Below are 24,224 nucleotides of genomic sequence, written 5' to 3' on the forward strand. Positions count from 1 at the left end.
GAGAGTCAAAGGCATTAGAGCTGAAGAAATGTCTTCAGACTACAAACTAATTTTACTGCCTTTCTTAAAATGAAAAACATATCTCTAATATGAGGAATGTGGGGGGTGAAATATTCATGAGACTAATAAAATTAAAAATGTAGAAAATGTAGAAATTTCCTCGGCTTTCCTAAAATATCCACAAGATAAATTTGGGTGGGAAGAGGGAGAGCCCAGGCCATGTATTGCTGTGGTTGTTGTTTATTTTATTTATATGGTAAACATGTTCTGTTTTTTTTTTTTTTTTTTGAAAAAAAGGAATAAAAGGCTTTAGCTTCACATGTTGTTAGAAAAGAAATAGAACAAAGGCAAAATTTCTCTCTCAGACTTGCCCAATTGATAACGCCTGTGAGGAGGAGTTAGTACAAGTTATTGAAGAACAAGTGTCTAAAACATCTCTCCCTGTTCTCCTTGGATAAGGAATTCAAAACCACTTTTCTACATTAAGGGGTTGTGTGAACTGTCAAGTTCTTTTGGAAAAGTTATGTGACAGAAGTGATTACTGCAGAGTGTGACCATAAATCCCCCCGACGTGAAATACACATGTTGTAAGAGACAGATTTTCATCCACTACCTCTGCATGAATTCCTGAAACAGGAGAGATCTGAGATTCGTCATATGATTGGAGAGAGAAATTTTGATATGTGGGTGTCAAGACTATATTTTGTGAGGTGTGCTGTGTTTATTCTGGGGAATAAGTATGATCTGATGGCAAAATTTTGTTCCCTGTTGTTGTCCAAAAAAGAATTAATACACGTATTGTATGTCCTGAGTTGTAAACAGAATGTCAATTGAGGGAAATTACAGTGTGGTTTTTGTAACAGTGTCTATAGTTATCTCCATTTTGTACTAACATTTTGTAATTAAGATGTTGTAATTTTGTAAGGAAGATTCCAGAAATGCTCCATGTAGCAAATTCTTTACACCGTGTAGACGCAGATGCCATTGTACCTGCCCCAGGCTCAGTGACAATGAGCTCTCAGTTTCCCTATTCCGTGCTTTAAGAAATTATTGGTTTGGCTGGGCATGGTGGTTCACGCCTGTAATCTCAGCACTTTGGGAGGCCGAGGCAGTCAGATCACTTGAGGTCAGGAGTTCGAGACCAGCCTGGCCAACATAGTGAAACCCAGTCTCTACTACAAATACAAAAATAAGCTGGGCGTGGTGGCACACACCTGTAATCCCAGCTACTGGGCAGGCTGAGACAGAGAATCACTTGAACCCTGGAGGCAGAGGCTTCAGTGAGCTGAGATTGCACCACTGCACTCCAGCCTGGGTGACAGAGCAAGACTCTGTCTCAAAAAAAAAAAAAAAAAAAAAAGTCCGGACGTGGTGGCTCACACCTGTAATCCCAGCACTTTGGGAGGCTGAGGCAGGTGGATCACCGGAGGTCAGGAGTTTGAGACCAGCCTGGCCAACATGGTGAAACCCCGTCTCTACTAAAAATACAAAACTTAGCTGGGCGTGGTGGCAAACGGCTGTAATCCCAGCTACTGGGCAGGCTGAGACAGAGAATCACTTGAACCCTGGAGGCAGAGGCTTCAGTGAGCTGAGATTGCACCACTGCACTCCAGCCTGGGTGACAGAGCAAGACTCTGTCTCAAAAAAAAAAAAAAAAAAAAAGTCCGGACGTGGTGGCTCACACCTGTAATCCCAGCACTTTGGGAGGCTGAGGCAGGTGGATCACCGGAGGTCAGGAGTTTGAGACCAGCCTGGCCAACATGGTGAAACCCCGTCTCTACTAAAAATACAAAACTTAGCTGGGCGTGGTGGCACACGGCTGTAATCCTGGCTACTAGGGAGGCTGAGGCAGGAGAATTCCCTGAACCTGCGAGGTGGAGGTTGCAGTGAGCCTAGATCAGGCCACTGCACTCCAGCCTGAGCAACAGAGTGAGACTTCATCTTAAAAAAAAAAAAAAAAAAAAGATTTATTTTGGGGCCTCACGTGTCTAATTTTGTTTATGGTATATCAGATGAGGCAAAACTCCCCAGGAAAGGGAGGCGCTAGGTATGTGCTTGTTTTGTTTGTCCCCCAGTGAAATGTCTGTGTGACGTTTTATGTCGTGTTGTTTTGGTGCTGTGCTACGTCCATAGGGCCTGCCAGGCTTCCCCACAGTTGCTGCCCTGCACAGTAATCAGATCCTCACCGTCAAGGTTTGTGGTTGTCACTCATGCCTGCACAGTCAGAAATGCAATCAGCATAAGCGTGGGCAGGAACCATTCAATTGGCTTGCCAAGCCCGTTGGCTTCCTGTCATGGTATATATCAAGTTATTGGGCACTTGGGACCCCACTTGCATCATTGAAGTCAAATGTCTATTAAGAGGGTGTATCCTGAGCATACTTGAGAGAAGGATATTGATGTCAAACAGGTACTGTGAACAGAGGTGGGCATATCGATCTAGAACCATGCCATGCCTTGATGGCTTAATTTGCATGCATTCTAATGCTCTGTAATATTTTTCCAGTCAATTAAATAATCCTAAGTACTCTCTCTGGACTTCAGGAGTCAATAAAATGGCAGTCGAGTTCATGCCACATTATGCTGGTTGACAAGTCTGACGGAAATGGAACTGGCATTTTTGTCTCTAGACTTTCTGCTCAGACTTAAGAATGCAGGGGTGCACCTGCTTACCTGCTTCTGGGAATAAACTACATTAAAAAGATCCAACATCCACAGCGAAATGATGAGGCACAAAAAATGTTCATTACTACTGAAGATCTGGTCTCAGCATCCCATTTCAGGATTATATTTCTGTCAAGAAGAGCCAGTGGGTCTAATGTTAGACCTAAGTGCCAGTTCTATTTTGTTTAACAATCATTATAAGTCTAATGTGGATATCTTTATTTCTTTCTTGGGGCCTTCTGATGTCTATTCTTCAACTCTCTCATCTCTGAACTTCAACCTTTGACCTCACCTGACTGATCAGATGGTGTTTCCTAAAATCAATCATGGGTTTCTCTCTGCTGATCAGCAGCTCATTAAACGCCGCCTGATTAAGGTAGTGCTTATTCTTGCTGAAGTCTGATTTCTTCTTTACATCGGTTATTGCTCTGTGTGCCTATTGCTTTACCATTTATCTCTTATGAGTGGGGTGTGGGTGGTAGGTGGGCATTTATTTGGAAATATCCTCAAACAAAATTATGTTTAGTGAGCTGCATTTGTTTGAAATGTTAGATAAAGTTATCAAAAAAGGTATTAAAAGCCTATCTAATTTTTTCTTAATTAAAAAATTGTAAATTGTAACTACTAATAGATCCAGTTTCTAAGCTCTCTAGCTTTGGTAATTTATAAATTATTAGGCAGTATGATGGGAGCCTCATATGCTTAATTTTGTAGGGTATGAAAAAGTAAACACATTTGTCTAACTATAAATGCAGCCATTTTATTAAATGAGGTGAATGTAACTGATGCAGTGTGTCATAGATAAAGTAATGCACACGTTTTATACCAGCTCTGAGTATAGTGGTAACATATACACTATTTCCAAGAACTGGAAGTGCTGGTTCCTGAACTGCTTTGATTTTAATAGCATCTACTCAGTCACCCAGCATGAATATTTATTTGCTCCCTGCTGGGAGGCAAATTGCCTACAGGCTTTATATTTGTGGTTGTTCTGGTTCTTTTCATAGTGTAAATGTGGATTAGATAATACAAATTTAAGGTGCTGAAAAGAAGACCTGGGTCTTTATCTTTCATAGTTATTGCTGGTCTGTTCCCTTCTCCATCACAGGGTGACCAAGGACAGGCAGGGCCTCCAGGACCCCCTGGCCCTCCAGGACCAAGAGGGCCACCTGGGGACACAGGGAAAGATGGCCCCCGTGGAATGCCAGGAGTACCCGTGAGTCGCTTTTTGGATCACTTATTCTCACATGTTTTGCTTCATGTTAAGGGCTGACAACTAGGGTGGAGTAGGGTGGTGAGGGGCACCAGGTCAGGGGGTCAATTGAGTGGAGTGGGTTGAGGGAAGTAGGATGACGGGAAAGTCCCCAAGCAGCACAGGGCACTCCCAGCTGCATTCCTCTTTACCACTGAATCCACTGGGGATCCAAGCAAACCACAAGAGACACCTCGAGGCAGCCACTAAACTGTTTTTGAGGTAAGCCTCTTGAAGTCTCTGGAGTTGCCCAATCCCAGGCGTATCCTCACTGCCATAGTGTGCACCGGGGCCTTTGGTTTAAATGGGAGATTAGTCTGAAAAACTAAGTAGGAGGCTAATAACATTTTCCAAAGGTTCAACAGCAGACCAATAAAGTCCTATACTATTTATGGAAAGTAGAGGAAGTAAAATGTTCTAATATTTAATCCCTTATAAATAACTTGAACCCCCAAAATTAATAACCATAAAATGAATGGTTAAAACGTCAGTGGGTATGGTTTAAATATCATTTGTCTTTTGTATGGAAGGCTTATTCATAGAAATAATTTAAAATTAATCTCAATACTTGGCTACTAAGGTTGGCCAAGTGTCAATGATATAATAGTAAAAGGCAAAAGATAAATGGTTTGATTTCATAGAGGCAACCCAGCAATTAAAAGGAATATATGGAAAAGATCAAAAATTTTAGATTTATTTTGTGACTTTAGGACTAGAAATTAAGGTTTATTACTGGATTAAATTATTTATTCAATGTATTTATTTAACAAATTATTTTCATAGTATTTTTGTAGTACATAATAATAATGAAAATATTTATCCACAAAGCAGAAATTTTTGAAAATAAAACCAAAAAGAAAAAAATAAATTTTTTTTCTTTTACAATACTCATTAATGTTTACAATATTTACAATACTCATTAATGTTTTGGTATATTTTCTTTCATTTTTATATGCATATATTTATGCATTTTTAAAAGAATGACTCTTTATAGGAATATAGCATACTTTAAAACTTCTGAGACAGCCTCATAAGCCCATATTCCTTTCTGAAAGCTGCTGTGAATTTGCTGATATAAAATGAGGAACTGTCTTTCAACATGTGATTTGCTAGTTGTTAGGACTGCTTTTACTCAACCTTCAAAGACAGTGGTTGAATTCTGTAACTATCTTCTAATGCCTTGCTTTTTCTCATGATGATATTCCAAAAGGCATAGAGATCCACAGCATTAGGGATATTTAAAGCTCTCCCATTGATTGCTGGTTGCCAACAGAAATACAGTGAGTGTCTTTTCAAAAAGTAGTTAAAACCATTTTGATGGTACATTAGTCAAATCATTGAGCATTATATATTATACTCAAATTCAAGATAGAAATTACTTTTAAAAAACAAAATTAAAGTATGACAAACCACACAATCCAAAATTATATCATTCTTTAAATGAATATAGTTTATTCATGTAAATACGAAATGGAGCTTTCTACACATAGGACAAATTAACTTGTTTTAAAATTTTCAAAAATATAACGAACTGTATATGGTCTCAGAGTTTATTTATGTATACTATGATGACTGCTAGAAAAAGATTTTTTTTTTTTTCTGAGACGGTGTCTTGCTCTGTCACCCAGGCTGGAGTGCAGTGGTGCGATCTCGGCTCACTGCAACCTCCGCCTCCCGGGTTCACGCCATTCTCCTGCCTCAGCCTCCTGAGTAGCTGGGACTACAGGTGCCCATCACCATGCCTGGCTAATTTTTTTGTATTTTTAGTAGAGACAGGGTTTCACCATGTTAGCCAAGATGCTCTTGATCTCCTGACCTCGTGATCTGCCCGCCTCGGCCTCCCAAAGTAGAAAAAGATTTTTTTGTGTGCAATGAGGTCTTTGCTGTGTTGCCCAAGCTGTAGTGCAGTGGCTATTCACAGACGCCATCATAGCACACTATAGCCTCAAAGGCCTGGGCTCACACAGTCCTCCTGCCTCAGCCTCCCAAATAGCTGAGATTACAGGCATGTGTCATCATACCTTGCTAGAAAAAGACTATAAAAATTAACCGTGAAATACTTACTTTGAAAGACCAGCAATATCTATATTTATTGGCAATTTAAGACAAAAATATTTTTAGCCAATGACTGTCATTATAGTGACAATAAAATATAATTCTGTATCAATCTGAATATAAGAAAATGATAATGTCATGATATAGTGTAATTTTCTGTATCAAATGTAATAAAACATATTACTGCAGCCATCATTAATCCAGGAAGACCAAAATTTAACGTCAATCTCTGCTCATTTTATTAAACAGCTGCACTAAGATCAATTGTCTCTCCGTCCTATGTATGAAAGTTCTGAGTTCTCATAAAGACACCATGTCATTACCTTTATGTCATCCTAAAGAAGACATGATAATCTAGACTAATTTTATTAAACCCTAAATTTGTAAAGTTTATTTGTAGAAGGGAAATTAGCTCTCTTTTAATGTGCTACGTTCCTCTATTTAACCTGAAGAAATATACTTGACATTTACATGCCCCAGTCAAAGAAAAAAAAATGATTGAAGGGTCTTTTTTTAAATACTTACAGCATTACTAAAATTATCACTATTCTTTTTTAAGGGTGAACCAGGAAAACCAGGAGAACAAGGCTTGATGGCAAGTATCTCAATTTATCTTTTTCTATACTAAGCCAGGTTGTTTACAACTATGGTCAAGATTATGTGTGACAAATGTATCTGTCATATGACAGACTATAATAAAAAAGTGAAAATTAGTAAAAGTTAAAAGTAATGTGGCCTATCTACTACATGCTAACAGTCATAAGACTACATATTTACATTGCTGATGCAGGAGAAAAAGAAAGAGATTCCAGGTGTGGGGAGCGACAGAGACGCTGCAGGTCAAAGGAGAGAATTAATTAAGTGACTCTGCTGTAAGAGAGATTAAATTTAGGGACATGCCTATTAGCTTAAATAGAAATAGAAATCCCATTTTCAAAGGGGTCAGGTCTGACTAAATGAATTAGCACAGCAAACTTTGCACAGTGATTCAGAGTTTTTCTACTGTTGAACATCTCTACCTGGAGAAAAATCATTGTGCCTTTTGGTTCTCTGTCATTTAAAAAAAAAAAAAAAAAAGGCCCTGAAATGATTCCACATGGACTTACTCATAGACACACAGGTCCCAGTTCCCCATGGTTTGTTTATCTTTTGCTGGTAGAAAAGATGTTTGGTTAGGTTGGTGGCTCAGGAAGAGTAGAATTCCTTCAACCTACCTCATCCTGTCCCCTCCTGTCTGTCTCCTGAGCTGCCTCTCTAATCTATGTTATGATGTGAACACTATTGGGAAGCACGGGGTAATTCTCTAATAACCCAAATGCCAGAGGACGGCTCACACTCATCCTGGATACTGAAGGAGTGGGCCCAGAGATTGCCAGGGAGCTGACAGGTGACCACAATCAGCTTGACACTGTCCGTCCTGCATAATGTTTGGCATGCAGCATGCAGATGTTCAAGGTATAAAATGTAGGCTGGGCACGGGGGTTCATACCTGTAATCTTAGAACTTTGGGAAGTCAGGGAGGGGAGGATTACTTGAGCCCAGGAGTTTGAGACCAGCCTGGGTAACACGGTGAGACCCTGTCTCTAAATATATATATATATATATATTTAAAAAAACAGGTAGGTCCTAGTGAAACTAACACATAGAGTCAGGAATCAACAAGGCTTCTTTGGGCTTGGAATGCATTCAGCAGCTCTCCTGAGGAGTCAGCTGTAGATACAGCTGCCTTTGCAGGATCCCTGGTGAAATGAAAGCATTCTGGGTCCAGATCTCACTCACTGCCTGGAAATTCTCTGTTCCTGACCTGTAATATCAAGACACAATTTTTTTTGTTGTTGTGTTTGAGACGGAGTCTTGTTCTGTCATCCAGGCTGGAGTGCAGTGGCGCAATCTCGGCTCACTGCAGCCTCCACCTCCTGGGTTAAAGCGATTATCCTGCCTCAGCTTCCTGAGCAGCTGGCACTACAGGCGTGTGCCACCACGCCCGGCTAATTTTTGTATTTTTAGTAGAGACGGGGTTTCACCATGTTGGCCAGGATGGTCTTGATCTCCTGACCTTGTGATCCACCTGCCTCGGCCTCCCAAAGTGCTGGGATTACAGGCGTGAGCCACCGTGCCCAGTATAGATAATTTTTGGTGCTATAATGGTTTTTGTTTGAAAAAGAAAAAAGTGGAAGGAATGGAAAAAAGTCCATATGTAAAACTTAAACAAAACCTTTGTCATCAGTGGTAACTGCATACAAGTGCAGCATTAGCTCTCAGTGGTATGGAGTTACAGAGTATGAAGAATTCTGGGAGAACTACAATATAAATTTTGAAATTAATTTAAGCAATTGAAGGTACATGTGATTTTTGTCCTGGAAAATGGTGAAAACACATTCTTCCCATATATTCTTATATCGAAAGCTATGTGGGCTTCTCAGGAGCCTTTGTTTGTCCCCAGGTGTGCACAGACTACTCAGATTTTTATCGCTGGCATTGGCTTTTTTCCCTGATACCAAACACAGCATCCTAATATACAATGTTCTAAAATAAAATGGATATATTTTTAAAAATTCTTATCTTCCACTCAAGGAATTCTCTCTTACGTATTACATATGCTCTCTAGGATATACTATGTGAATAACAATATAATCTCATTTGCTTACAGTTCCCAGTTTGACATTGTTAAATTCAAATGTTTGACCTGATCCTAAATCACTTGCATTATTATCTTAGTGTGCTCCAATTTTCATTTCATATCAAAACTTTCTCGGGTGAAACAATACTGGATTTTTTTTTTCTACAAACTTTTCTTGACTCTTTAAACTTATGATTTAGTTCATGTTTTTATTTTTTAAATGCATTTAAGAAACCTAATGAAAATGACAAATGTTTCAAGGATGTGTATATTAAGTGATCTAAATGGCATTTAAAAATTACTGTTTTTAAAGATGTAAGATTCTTTTCAAAGAGAAAACCTCTTTAATGTATATAAAGAAAAGTGACAAATTATAGTGTATATCCCAGTGAATTTTCACCAAGTGAACATAACTGTGTACAAACCAGATCAAGAACGAGGACATTATCTTAAACCCTTCTTTACCCCCAGTTGCCATCCCAGAGGTAGCCTCCACCCTGACTTCTGTCACTATACATTAGTTTTGCCTACATTTGAATTTTATAGTAATCAAATCCTACAGTATGTACACTTTTGTGTCTGGCTTCTTTCATTCAACATTATATTTGTGAGATCATCTACTTCTATTTTAATGGCTTTCACAGCTTGTTTAAAAAAATAGGAGGAAGAACCATATTTCCTTGACTACCTCGTTAAAACTACATCATTCTGATAGCAGTAAATGAATGAATGTCCGTCTGACCTTGGGCAAGTCACTTAACCTCTCAATTTCTCATCTGTGAAGAAAGGATCATAATACCCTCTCTGACTGCCTTAAAAGGTTGCCAAAGACAATGCAATAAATTAGGGGAAAGCACTTTAAAACATATAATGAAGAACTATATGAGTATGTTATTATTATTATCACTCAATTGTTCTCTCTGGAGTAAATTACAGGTGAATGTGGATTTATATAACAGTTGTATTCCTGTAAAGTTTTGTATAAATCAGATTTTCTTAAATCAACATATTTTGAATGTGCCAGGGAATTTTGCTGTTTAAAAAATCCTATTCAGAATCTTTCTGTAAATCAGTGTAATCCCCTAATTCTTCTCCTCAGCAAACTGAATTTCTGTATTTTATATTTGCTTAACATGAAGTATTTCTCCATTCTAAAAATCTATCTTTTTAAAAAGAAATCATGATTTGTTAACTTGAATAGCACCTGTATATTTTAACTCATATCAAAGAGAGAAGAGGATACTAGAAATACAGCTGCAATTTTCATGAGAAGGAAATTTTTCTTTTTTTCTTTTATTATTATTTTTATTATACTTTAAATTCTAGGGTACATGTGCACAATGTGCAGGTTTGTTACATAGGTATACATGTACCATGTTGTTTTGCCACACCCATCAACTCATCATTTACATTAGGTATTTTTCCTAATGCTATCCCTCCCCCAGACCCCCGCCCCGCCGACAGTCTCCGGTGTGTGATGTCACACCCTGTGTCCAAGTGATCTCATTGTTCAATTCCCACCTATGAGTGAGACATGTAGTGTTTGGTTTTCTGTCCTTGTGATAGTTTGCTGAGAATGATGGTTTCCAGCTTCATCCATGTCCCTGCAAAGGACATGAACTCATCCTTTTTTATGGCTGCATAGTATTCCATGGTATATATGTGCCACATTTTCTTAATCCAGTCTATCATTGATGGACGTTTGGGTTGGTTCCAAGTCTTTGCTATTGTGAATATTGCTGCAATAAACATACGTGTGTATGTGTCTTTAGAGTAGCATGATTTATAATCCTTTGGGTATATACCCAGTAATGAGATTACTGGGTCAAATGGTAATTCTAGTTCTAGATCCTTGAGGAATCATGAGGAGGAAATTTTTCTTAGAAACTTAGAAATTTTCTTTCACACCTTGTGTGTGTGTCTGTGTGTGTGTGTGTGTAACTGTAAACTTGAAATCTGGTAAGGAGAAAAGTACATTGTATCAGTAGTTTCGGTTTTAGAACTACTTAGTGGTGTATGACTATAGTCTGTGATCCTTTTTACTGATCTATAAAATGTAGGTAATAATTCCTATTCTACCTGTCTCACTGGGTTATGGTGAGAAGCAAGTGAAATGATAATATGAAATGTTTTATGAACCACAAAGAGTTCCATAAATGAGAAGTATTACTATTAAAACAAATGTCTAGTGATATAACTTGGCATACAGAAAGGTGCTCTAAGAAATGTAAGGGCTAAGAACAGTTGAATAATAGCTACCAATTAAATTACAACATGTCAAATACTGCAATTAAGAGTATAATTTATTGCTTTTGTCCTATTGGTAGTTGTTGTTTTAGCCTTCTTCTCCTAAATATCATATCATCTTACATTATTAATTTTTCATAACATTCTCCTTCTCACCCACTTATTAAGACAAACAAAAGATAATAAATACCATTACTCTCATCTTTTTCACATTATGTAAACCCCACTATATTTGTTGGTTTGTGTCATGGAGGAGTGCTTGCTTACATAAGGGTCTTAAGAGGCACTAGAGAATTGTTATAAATTTAAAATGTCTCTGATGATGAAATGAACAAGCTAGAAACAATCTAAAATTAGCTCTTGCAAAACTGTATGAGTGTATCAGGTAGGGAATTAGTTTTCATAATCTAAGATATATAGTTTATATTGCAGAAGTAATCATCTGCCGATTAACAGCATCTATGATAGAATAAAAAAGAAAACCTGCAGCTCACGCAGTTCCACATTGATTTAATCCTGCCATCCATCTATTCTGTAAACATGACCTTTGGGTTTCCAAGAAGTTCAAGATGAGCTTTTAAGTGCAGATTTTGCACTTAAATAAATTTGACTCCATCTAAATAAGGAGAGAGCTGCTGTATCTTATAAAACTAGACCCAAGAATGAAACAAAGGAATGACCGTAATTGGAAGTGATCAAGTTCTGAATCCTAGCACAAATGATCTTTATCTTTCAGTTCTTCAGAAATTCAAATCGTTGTTAAAACAGTATTTTAAAAGGTATCTTTCCTTTCTATATTCTTGCTGTTTCTTTCTTTGACAGATGCAGAAATTTTCAAAAGCATGAAAGATAGACGGTATTGAAAAAAATACACCAAATTGCTCCAGTTTCATGTATATTATTTTTTGTTCCAAATTGTCTATATCCAAGTTTCAAAAACCAAATCACTTTCCTGTTTTGAAACTCTTTATTCCTTTCTTCTCCTCCTCTAAATATATATAAACTCCATAACATATTCATTTATCTTCTACTGAATTATAAGAATACTTAAAGTGTTCCTCATTGGGCCCTGGTGGTATCTGAGAGTTCAAAACTCAGAAATATTTGCTGTTGTGGTGCCTTAAAGTGAAATTTGGACTTTTGTCCAAACAGTTGATACTTTTAGTTTATTTTAATTTTACCTGCAAACACATTTAATACATTTGGGTGAAGTGAATATAATGTTTTTAAAATATTAGTCAATAACATAAGCATGAAAATGTTTCTGTTGCATTTAAAATAAAATTGAAATACCCAGTATGTGAAGGTTTACTTTAAATATGTTCAATTTATAATGCATTGCTATCCCATGGATTTGATAAAACTCATGGCTTTCCTTCACTGTGCTTTGATCTGCCTGCTATCTTGATCAGCAGATGGCAGACACTGAAGACAACAGCAGACTTCCTGATTTGGATCTGGCAGAGGAAGCAAGACCCCCAAACCTTCAAATCACAAATAACAAAAATGATTGAAATCATCTTATTGTAGTTAGTTATTAGACTAGATTTGGACAACAAAATCTTGTTTGGTAAAACTGCATGTCCTTCAGTTGTGCACACTGCCTGCTGAGATGCCTTAGCAACCATTCTAATGCTTTATCAGCCTCCCTTAATCTGATTGTCCATGAAGTACATATAAAATGGCACACCTGCAGGGCTCTTCCCACCTCCTTGGCACTTTTGCCCAGAGCTTGTAGTGCTGTTTTTCAAATGGACCAGAGAAAGTAGACAAGTGATGCCTTCTATTTCTGGTGCTGCCCCACCACCCCTTCCAGGGAGCCCTGCCAAAGAATCAACACAGTGGAGCTGTGTCTCCCCAGGCTGGGGGGACCTGCTCTGTGTTTATTCCTGTGTGCACAGACTTCTCTAGAGGTGTCTAAAGGTTACTTAGTGAGGTGATAGGAGGGAACATTTGACTTTCCTTTGAAGCTGGTTCTGTCTCCTAGAAATAAAACGTCATCTTGGGGAACATTTTCAACAATGATTTAGAAGCATGATTATGTAGCAGAAAGACAGTCTCAACAGCTGAGTAGATGACTCTGTCTGTATTCCTCTCTCGTTACTTCATTTTGTTTTCCTTAATGACCTCTAGGCTGTGAATCAGCTCTATTATTAACTATTTTTACAATGACTCCAGCTCAAGGTCTAATAAGCTCTATCATTTGGACAAATTAAGATATCTAGGCCTTAGATTCCTTATCTGTAAAGAATGGTGAAACTAAACGGCATGATTTCCCTTCCAACTCTAAAATCCCGTCATCCTACTCTGTTTCTATTATGAGTGCACAGATGCATATTATATGTATCTATTATATATGTTCTGTAAATAATTAAAAGCAATGAACAGTCATATGCTGTTTTTAATAGAAGAAAGTCTTAAAAATTGTCTCATTCTCCAAAATCATAATCAACTTCTCTAGTTGTCACTTCTTTTAACTTTAGAATCCAGCTTATTCTAGCTCTACTGAAGCAAAATAAGTGACTCTTGTATGAGAATATTAACTAAGTTATAATTGATCTGTCCCATCAAATTCTCATATTTCATCATTAGATAAAGAAGAAATTTTTAAAATAGAGTTAAATCTGTCTGAATGTGCTTTACATTTGCAGACTTAGGGCAAATGTACAAGTTTTAGGGCAAGAGGAAAAATGGGAGTCCTTATACAAAGTGTCTAAATATTTAAGTTATAAACCAACCTAATAAAACTGTTCAGCAAAATATGTTCTATCCCCCAACCTTTACAGATATATTCTCATGACGACTTGGAAAGTTCAAATCCAGAATTCTTGCACTCTTTGGAGTTTAAAGCCACCGTGTGGTGGCACGAGGAGAGCTGTAACTAGCCCTAGCCCTATCCTTGGCCTGCTTCCCTTCTCTCCCACACCTTCCTCCATTCTTCAACTTTATAAGACTCAGCCTCTAACTTTATAAAGGTTCTTGAATGCTCACAGGACCAAATTTCATCTATCCCCCTCAAAATACCCACCTGTTTGCCTTCTCTTTCAATTTGTTGTGGTGCACACCAGTGGTATGGTTCACCTTCAGAAGAACAGGACTGGGAAGAGGCAACACATAGTCTTTGAAGTGAGCTCAAGTCACTGGGGCAGAGAATTCCGGAGTCCTTAGTACCCGAAGGTCAGGTGGCTGGTTGGGGGTGTAGTAGGGCTGAGGGTGGAGGGTATATATGCAGGTGAGCATGTTCTCTTAGACCCACAGAGTCCTAACCCCCTGGGAAGCACAACCAGAAAAGAGCCCTTTAAAGCATGGGCGCAAGAAAAAAGCCTCCTTGCCAGATTTAAGGGAAGTTCAGGATCCATGTGTCTGAGTGAAACCTTAAAAAAGAAATAGGCTTCTGCTTGGTCACCTCCTTTGAGGAAACCTCACACATGCATACACTTTCACACTCCCCCAAGCTAAGTTAGAAGCTGTCTTCTCCCCTTCTCCACAGCATTTGTCACATCATATAATAGTTGTTGGTACTTAGTGTGTTTAATGAACAGAGTGACGGAGTGATACGAGTTAATCAATTAACAAATCAGGCTCTAATACAAAGAAATTAGCTTTATGTTTTTCTCCCAATTGATGTCATGTCATTACGCCCCAAGGGTAGGATTGAGCAGGATAAATCCAACAGAATTACACAAAATTGCTCTTCTTTTTCTTCTTTTGTTTTGTTTTGTTGTTTTAGAGACAGGGTCTTGCTCTGTCACCTGGCCTGCAGTGCAGTGGCATGATCACAGCTCACCTCAGCCTCAAACTCCTGGGTTCAAGGAATCCTCCTGCCTCAGCATCCCAAGTTGCTAGGACTAAGGCATGCACCACCATACCTGGATTTTTTAATTTTTATGTTTTATGGAGATGGAGGCTTGCTGTATTGCCCAGGCTTCAAGCAATCCTCTTGCATGGGCCCCCAAAGTGCTGGGATTACAGGTGTGAGCCACCACGCCGGGCCTGCATCTTTTTATATTTTTATATGTATTATAGATTATTTGGAGTATATATGTGCTTATAAATATGCATGTTGTAACTAAAAGGATGATTTTCATGAGGACAATGGAAAAGTAATTGCATCAATTTCTAGTCACACCAGCCGGGTGCGGTGGCTCATGCCTGCAATCCCAGCACTTTGGGAGACCAAGGTGGGTGAATTAGCTGAGGTCAGGAGTTTGAGACCAGACTGGCCAACATGGTAAAACCGTCTCTACTAAAAATACAAAAAATTAGCAGGCGTGGTGGTAGGTGCCTGTAATCCCAGCTATTCTGGAGGCTGAGGCAGGAGAATCACTTGAACCTGGGAGGCGGAGGTTGCAGTGAGCCAAAGCCGCACCATTGCACTCCAGCCTGGGTGATAGAGTGAGACTTGGTCTCAAAAATAAAAACAAACAAACAAACAAAAACAACCAAACAAATTCTAATCACACCATATGGCTGTTTATTAAGTAGGATATAAAAGGTTTAGAAGAAATCTTAGAAATCATTTAGCTTAGCATTTCACAGAACAGCATCAGAGTGAAAAAGAAACAGCCAAGGTTACAAAATAGTTAATGGCAGAACCAGGCTAGAATCCAGTTCACCTGATTGCAGTCTTGGTGTTCTATTGTCTAGATCTGCACTGTTCAATGCAGTCACCACTAGCTACCTATGGCTCTTTAAATTTAAGGTTGGCCAGGCTCTGTGGCTCATGCCTGTAATTCTAGCACTTTGAGAGGCCCAAGCGGGTGGATCACTTGAGCTCAGGAGTTTGAGACCATCCTGGGCAACATGGTGAAAACCCATTTCTACAAAACAAACAAACAAAAACAAAAATTAGGCTTGGTGGCTCATGCCTGTAGTCCCAGCTACTTGTGGGGCTGAGACAGGAGGATCGCTTGAGGCTGGAAGGTGGAGGCAGAGGTTGTAGCAAGTCGAGATCACGCCACTGCACTCCAGCCTGGGTGATAAAGTGAGTCCCTGTAGAAATAAATAAATAAATAAAATTAAAAATTCAGTGTCTAAATATTGTACTGGCCACATTTCAAGTGCTCAGTAGCCATATGTGATTGGTGGCTATCCTATTGGATTGACCAGTATAGAATGTTTCTATCATTAAAGAAAGTTCTGTTATTAATAGACAGTGCAGGTCCATCTAGGTAGAAAACAGATCTGAATAGGATATGACTATATATTATAATCTTAAATTTAAGAACTTTTTCTGTGGATCATGACTTATTTAAATTCTAGCAGCCAGTGTTTCTCAGCATTGTTGATTTAAAATAGGAAAAGCACTTACACTGCTCAATGGAAATATTTTTTACTGACTATACTGTAAGGTGATAGGCCTTTGTGAACCATAAATTTGTTTCCTTTATAGTACTTGAGGGAAGTATGTTTAATCACAGAGGACAAAGAAGCCTGTTAATTTTTCTTTCTTTTCAGATCATTTCCATTTTGGGTTTAACAATAAGAAGCAGTTTATTAAATATTTCGAAAGGATGGAGTGAGCTAATTTTAGTGTGGATATCTGGCAAGAGGTAATATCGAGTCTCAGTTTTGGAATCTGATCAAAAATAGATTTTTATATACCTAGATTTATCTTTAATCTATGGTATATAATGCTCAATATTTAGTCTTGGGTTCTGGTTTTGTCAAGTGGTGAGAAAAATGTATTACTTCTTTAATTTCCTGGGCTTTAAGAGACCTCCCTTAAAGAGGTCATAGCCTCATGATTTTGAGAAACACCATTAAATGAATCATCCTGGTTTAATATTTTCCTCAAAAATTCAGCACATGAGATGGAGAAGTCAAAAAGAATTTACTCTTTTAAAAAATAATTACTGCATGTAGAACTTTTTTTCATCAAATGCTCCTGAGTAAATATAATGACATGCCATCTTCCTAACAGGCTCTGGGTTGTAGAGGACTTTTTTCAAATAATAGAAATTATGGGGTGATATTACTGAAACAAAAATCTCAGATACTTAAACAGAACAACTGCCTCAAAACTGGGAACTCTTTCCAGTGATAGAGGTATGATAATATGAGTGTTGAAATAATGGTGGAAAGCCACTCAACAGAATTTAATAATTTTTAAATTCATTCATTCATTGTTTCCCTTTAGTCAATAATTATTTATGTGTTAGGCACTAATCTAGGTGCTGACGATGTGAAATATATGGCCTGAGGAAGTGGATTTTTAGTCAAGTGGATTTTTAAAATAGGTAAATATGTTAAAATATAGCCAGTTGAAATGTGCTAAAGAAACACAAAGGAAAAAAACAAGCTTTGTCTGGGTGCGCTGGAGAAGGCTCACAAAGGAAGTGAGTTATGACCGCTGGGCCTTGAAGAATGATTAAGAACTTCACATGAAGACTGATCGGAGAAGGATATGGACTTCTTGGGAAAATATAAATGATGAAGTGTGACTGAAGACAGGATCCATGAAAGACCTGAAACAAGAGATGAGGCTCTCCCTTCTCAGCACAGTCTTGCTCTGCTCTTGTTTATACTGTGTTCCTTCATACCCACTTCAACTAAATCACCGGCTTTTACATTGAAAACATTGCAGTGCACTCTCTTATATTCTAAACATTTCCCAATAGTTTCTAGTTGGCATTTCCACACACTTAAGCTATGAAATCCAAATCTTGTAAAACATCACTTGAATTACACTCCAGACATACATATAATAGTGGCTAGAGTTTATGTTTCTTAACCTTCCCACATCAAACATCCAAGCAGAACATGGCATTTTATATACATGCATCTTAAATGATTCTTTCTTAAGTAAGATAAATTTCCTCTTACTCTTTATAAACCAAGTTTATGTATTTTGTGATCTCATGATGCATTTCACCAGGTTAATATCTTTCAAAAAATTGTAATTAAAGTCTGTTGTACCAAACCCTTGAGAAAGTCTGGTACTAAAGTTTTATGACTCCATAAGTTAGATTATACGTGTTATCATTCTTCTCTTTGCAACTAGACTTTTAAAAGTATTTTCTTCATTTTGCCTAACTTTTATTAAATCGTGGAAAAATTCTTAAAAAGGAAATAATTTTAAATGGCTTAATAGTTTTGGGCTTTTATCCTCCCCTTCACAGAGGGACCACCTCTTTTTTGTTCCCTGTGTTTTTTATTACAGAAGCCAGTTGTGTATTCTTGTGTCCAGAAATGACCAGCAGCTCTCAGAGCTTCAAATTTTACTGTTAGTCATCAGGGACAGAACAGGAACTGTGTCCGCCCCCTACATCATTTCCTAATAGCAGACAACCAGAACTTGCCTTAAAACATGTCCCAAGAGGCATCCTAAGGCACATCATTTAGGAACTCAGCATCCTGTTTAAGTAATTAATACCTCAATCAAATTTGTGCTAACATCAGTAGTGTCAGAAAAATTCATTAATTTTTTTCCATCCCATGATGTATCTTTTTGTGCTATTTTTTTGTTCACAAACTGGAAAGTACAGCCAACGCATAATGGTCACAGAGTCATTCTTTTCTTAACAGCCTACTTTGAAGATTTACTTGGGTTGACAATTCTATCTACTGTTTGCATAATTGTTTTCTGAAGTGCGTTAGAGACCTTAGGCCTACATACACATACACAATACTCATTGTTAATGATACCATGTAATTTGGATGATTTTGGCCTTGCTGTATTCATATGGAAGTCATGACCTAAATTCCTCCACTCACACTTGCAATTAGAGCTAATCTTGAGGCTATTAGAATAGGCCAGCAATGTTAAAACGAGTCAGGTGAACAAAAGGGTGAAAAATCCTGCCATTTCTGTCTTGAGACACTATTGTTTAAAGTTTAAGAAAAAAAAAAACCTGATTTGCTTTATGTATCCATTTATTCATTTCTGTAAATTTTATCATACTCAAAGTAAACATCATTGTGCTTACAAGCACCTGCAAGGCCATACACACACAATTGTTCTTCCCTGTTCGCATCCCCATCTCCTACTACTCACTGATAGCCTCCTTGGTGTTCTTTGAACACACTTAGCATGTGCCCAACTCTTGGTCTTTGCATTTGCTCTTCCCTTGCCTGGAATATTCTTCCCCCTTCTATATGCATGTCTCTTTGCCTGACCTCTTTATCACTGAGAGCTTCACTAAATGACCACCCCGCCCCCACCACACACACAATTTAAACTATTCCATCAACTTCTCACAATCCATATCCCCCTCTTTGCTTTAGCAGTTACCACCTGACACAATTTTATATTTTATGTGTTTACTGTCTTACTACATTCACTAGTATATGAAGTCTAGGGGTGTGCATTTTTATCTTATTTTGTTTTGAGTGCTCACTGAGTGGTAGACAAAATAGAACTCAGTGGGCTCTTAAAAACTATTATGTGAGTGAATAAATGAATTAACCTCAAAATGATCCACTGAGCAATCACTATGTGCCAGCTACTGTGCATGATAAAGGCAATTTAGAGTGAATAAAGAAGTAACCAGACAATTATGATTATTGTTGGAAAATTCTGTGAAAACATCATAGGGTGCTTTGGAGAACAAAAGAAGGGCACCTAACCCCAAAGGTGGGGGCACTGAGCTCTGATATTTGGAATGGATGCAGGAGAGGACTGGGGAGAAGAAAGCCCCTTATAGGAACAGACAGAGGTGTAGAAATGTGGAAGCCTGGCTTATGCAGAAAACTGCAACTACTGCCAAAGCTCAGACTCTTCTACAAGGCTATGAAAAGCCATTGAAAGATATTTAAGTATGGGAAAGGTATGAAGCCATTAAGGGAAGCTCACGCAGGCAGCAGTGTGCAGAAAGGATTGGAGGAGACCCAAAGTAGGGTGGTCGTTAGCTGAACGTTACGTTAGCTAAGGGAGGGAGAAATGGGTTTAACAGGAATGTAGCAATGTGACTGGAGAAGAAGGCTGGACCACAGAGATATTCTTAAGTATCTGATGAACTGCAGTAGGAGGAGTGACACTTTACTCTGAGGCCCGAGTAACATGCTTTTGATAAAGACAGTCACCAACATGGGGTCTATCATGTTTCTGTAACTTACTTTCTCACCATATGCTGAATATTGTACATAAATCTTTAGATATGGAGTCTAGTGGGGAGAGGAAAAATTGGAAAGAATATCAAGTATACTATATAATTTCTTACTGTGTTTACAAGTTTTTATCTGAACTTTATTTTGCATAACTTTCCATGGTGTTTTCTGAAAGATTATTAAAACTGGTATAAATTTATATGCAGATTAGTGATGTTACTCCATGCTTAGAATTTTTCAGTGACTCTTTGAGTTTTTATCTTTTTGATAAAGTTATATTCATGATGCAGAATTCTTCAATTAAAAGTTTTTACAATTTATATCACCCAGGACCTATATTTAAATTAGTGTATTTTAAGGTTCTAATTATAGTTGACGTTTCTGGAGTTTAAAGAAATATAGCTTAATATGTTGAGATTCTGTATGTTACAGTTTTTAATCTTGAGATATATGCAAAGAAATTATTTTGAAAAAATAAAACTAGATTTTTTCATCTTAACCGGTTATATACAAAGTATATGCAAATATAAATAAGGAAGGACCACTTCATCAATTAATAAAGACGAACCAAAAAGATTATGACTCTAGGTTGGAAATCTACTTGATCCAAACTTACTAAATCATGAGGATAACAATAATGGAATTGTTTTAGAAATCTTGAATCACTAGAACAATTGACTTTAATTTTGGGAATAATCAGCATTTGTTTGACTAGTGAATAATGAATTTATGGCATTATTCATCCAAGTTGTTGTGCAGGATGAAAATATAAACAAGTGTAAGGAAGATTAGATAGGCTAAGAGTAGTAGCTAACACTTGTAATCCCAACACTTTGGGATGCCAAGGTGAGAGGATCGTTTGAGGCCAGGAGTTTGAGACAAGCCTGGGCAATATAGCAAAACCCTGTCTCTATAAAACATTAAAAACTTAGCCAGGCATGGTGACATGTGCTTGCAGTCCCAGCTACTTGGGAGGCTGAGGCAGGAGGATTTCTTGAGCCCAGGAGTTTGAAGCTGCAGTGAGCTATGATCATGCCACTGCACTCCAGCCTAGGCAACAGAGTGAGACCCTGTCTCAAAAGAGAAAACAAAAAAAGATTTGATAAATTAATGAATGTTTCTATGGTATTTGCCCATTACTTTATAAACTTACATTTGTACCAGAAACCGCAAGACTAATCAAATGTAATCATCTTAACCAACTGGTAGCAACATACCCTAATTTTAAAATCAATTTTTGAGTAGGGAAACTTTGATCTGTAAGCTTAACTTTAATTACCACAGTGTTATAGATATATAATGGTATTATTAATCTAAGGATACTCAAAACAAATGCATATATGTAAAATCTTGCTCAGTTAAATAACTGGTATTTCTGGATGTGTGCATGCATGCGTACACATGTCTGTGTGTGTGTCTGTGTGTGTGTCTGTCTGTACTTAAGTGTCCTATATTTTATTCTGCCTTAATCCCAGGTATCCCTCCCCCAGTAATGGATGATACTCTTGTTAGATCCCTACCATTTTTCCTGCCAGAGAGATCAAAGAAGTACATGCACATTTCTGGTAACTGTGAATATATTCTTGGCAGCATAGTTATGAAAATTCTATAAGACATGTATTCCCAATTCAAAATTAATGTTAAATCTTAAAAACTGCTTTTATTTTTAGAAGTTACCAGAAGTAGCAGTAGTTTCCTAACAGTAAGGGAAAATACTGTCTTTGTAGCTATCCTTAGATTTTCATTAAATATTGTGTTAAAATATACAACTTATTTAATGTTATGAATTTCAGAGTTGTGATTAGTCATTCTAAATCTCTGATTTTATGTGATTATGCAGCAGACCAAATTAGAAAATATCAGATATGTTATTCTCTAATTAAAATATTGATGTAGAATCCACTGTTATTTTCGTTTGAAATATTCCCTCCAGGGTTATATATCAATGTGGTGAAATAGACAATTTTAGTGAACAACATTTTTTTCAAGTGGCAGTTAGGTTTGCAGTGGGAAACAAGCCTTTGTGAATTGAACATACACATTCTCAGTCTAAATACTGAATTAATGTACTCCTTGTTCTATGATTTCCTTTCTAACATCCACATTTTAAGAAGTAAAGTACTCTAGAGACACTGGAGAAAATGATAAAACCCAAGTCCTTTCTTCATTCTCAGATCTCCTATCACCACAGCCTCCAAATTCTGCCCTTACTTAGCATGAACATTCACTTCCCAAACAATTTACCCAAGTGAGGAAATGATTAAATATGTTTATATGCTAAGGGGAAGAACAAGTTAAGAAGTGGAGCCTCTGATACAGATGCAGGGGTAACTGATTGCAAAAGATCCCTGAGGACAGAGACAAGGATGGATTCCAGAGTATACCGGATGAATTTGCCTTGTATAGGAGGAGGGGCTCTTCTTCCTCTGATACAGGAAAAAGGTACACATACGTTTGGTTTGATGAGAGACAAGATGTCGAGGGAATTTACACCTGATAGTCTCTATTTTCTCTGCAAAATCTAAAACAGAGAATTTTAAATAAAGGGAGTGAGATAAGTAGGGAGAATGTCTGACCACACAGGTAAACCAAATGACAAGCTCATTAAACAGTTGGTTGAGTAAATTAAATAGAAATATATAAAGGCAGTATTGCACAGTGTACTTTCAATAACCTAAAGCTGATTATATGAGGAAATTGTTAGTCTTCCTGTGAGGATTGCAAAATAACATGGGGAACAGATTCTCTGAATGTTCCTAAACATTATATATTTTTAATAAAAAGGATGCATGAGCAGGTCTTTTTCTGACAACCACCCTAGTGTTTTATTTAGTGTTACAGAGTGAGAATGCAACATGCTGATTCACTGAAATGTCACACACTGAAAATAAGCTGGTCATTAGTTAAATGTCATGGAATAAAGAGCTTTTAACATGAAATGATGAGTGTCTATAACTTTGCTAAAACATACTAAAAAAATATTTTTGAAAGAACTAGAAGAAAATGCTTAATAGTTATATTTAAAAATAGATACAAATAGAAATATAGCTATATCTCTTTGAGTTATTTTCCACTGTCTCAAAGCCATGCCTTGCTCTAAATAAAGCCAAGAGAATCCCAACACTGACTTTGTGGTTGAAAAACTGCTAAATCTCAAAACTGCTGCATTTCTATGCTGTATAAATATTCTCATTCATCTCACTAAATCTCCTCCACCCAGTATCTTAGTCTAAGAAACAACTGACAGCATCTTTTGTTCCCTTTTCTAGTATATACTCAGTATCACAGTTGACACTGGCCTCCCCTAGTTTGTAAACAAGTTTTGGTGCAGGTTAGTTGACCATATTTCCTAAGAGGGAGAACAGAAAAAAAAAAACATGTTTCTTTGTAATGCTATTCAATTATTTCCTTTGCAAATCTGCTTACTGAAGATTTGCAGGTGCAGAAGTCATCTAATGTGTCCATTTGCTGAGAAACTACATTGCATTTTAACTGCTTCTAGGGACTATATCTTCAGCCTTCTAAATGAGATTGATGTGATACATTTATAGGTATTTTTTTAAAAAAACAATATGTGCTGGAATGGCAAAGATTATTTTTTTAATAGAGAGGAGAAATCAGAATCCTGCTGCATATGCTTAGTGTTTTTCAGAAGAAAATTAGAAGAAAAGATCCATTTGGAACTTCAAACTGAAATTTTTCTTTTCTTTTTTTTTCCTGATATATGAAATGTCAACATATTTCAGTACAGCAAAGAGAATCTTAGAGAATAGGACAGTTTAAATTGGTCATCTAAGCTTAAATGGCTACAATATTATGTTAATTGAATTGTTTTTCTTTTTTAGGGTCCTCTAGGGCCTCCGGGACAAAAGGTAGAGTATAAACAACAATACTGTGAAAGTAATTATGCTCTCATGACCTAATGGCAAGCAGGAAAGGTGAATGAAATTAGCTACTGTAAGCCATGCTGAAGCAGTTAGTCTGGTTCGTGTATTCTGCTTTCTAAAAATACAGTCACATAATGTGAGCATTAGATTTCTAATTGACTCCATTATAAAAAATTCAATAAATCCAGAGCAGACTCTTTTTAAGTTGTCTGCTGAACTTGTACATTATTGAATTTTAATTCACATACTGGTAAAACATGACAAAATTTAAAATGTGGGAGATAATTTGATATTGCAAAATAAATGCATGGCCTTCCTCAATTATATGATTGCCAAATGGCCAGAGAACTGAGCCGAAAAAAAGGATATTGCTGGGTTCACTATATTCAAGTAGCCTACTGGTGTCCTTCTTTGCTGAGGTAACCTGAAAAGTGACTTCCTGATTGTCATT

The 24,224-nt window shown here is 37.3% G+C and overlaps 1 protein-coding gene across 6 annotated transcripts in view; it reads left to right on the forward strand.

The window, feature by feature from the left end:
- The window catches only part of COL25A1 (collagen type XXV alpha 1 chain), a 514,179-nt gene that overhangs the window by 368,725 nt on the left and 121,230 nt on the right, over nucleotides 1–24,224 (forward strand). For 5 of the 6 annotated variants that reach the window (XM_063611090.1, XM_063611091.1, XM_055296768.2 and 2 more), the window contains 4 exons: nucleotides 2,969–3,040; nucleotides 3,773–3,880; nucleotides 6,531–6,566; nucleotides 23,732–23,758. In XM_063611090.1, coding sequence (XP_063467160.1) covers nucleotides 2,969–3,040; nucleotides 3,773–3,880; nucleotides 6,531–6,566; nucleotides 23,732–23,758 — 243 coding nt within the window. Of the gene's footprint in view, nucleotides 1–2,133; nucleotides 2,194–2,968; nucleotides 3,041–3,772; nucleotides 3,881–6,530; nucleotides 6,567–23,731; nucleotides 23,759–24,224 lie in introns of all 6 variants that reach the window. The other variant, XM_055296769.2, reaches the window with a different exon arrangement.

The sequence above is a fragment of the Symphalangus syndactylus genome, chromosome 10 (assembly GCF_028878055.3).
Source record: "Symphalangus syndactylus isolate Jambi chromosome 10, NHGRI_mSymSyn1-v2.1_pri, whole genome shotgun sequence".
NCBI classification, from domain to species: domain Eukaryota; kingdom Metazoa; phylum Chordata; class Mammalia; order Primates; family Hylobatidae; genus Symphalangus; species Symphalangus syndactylus.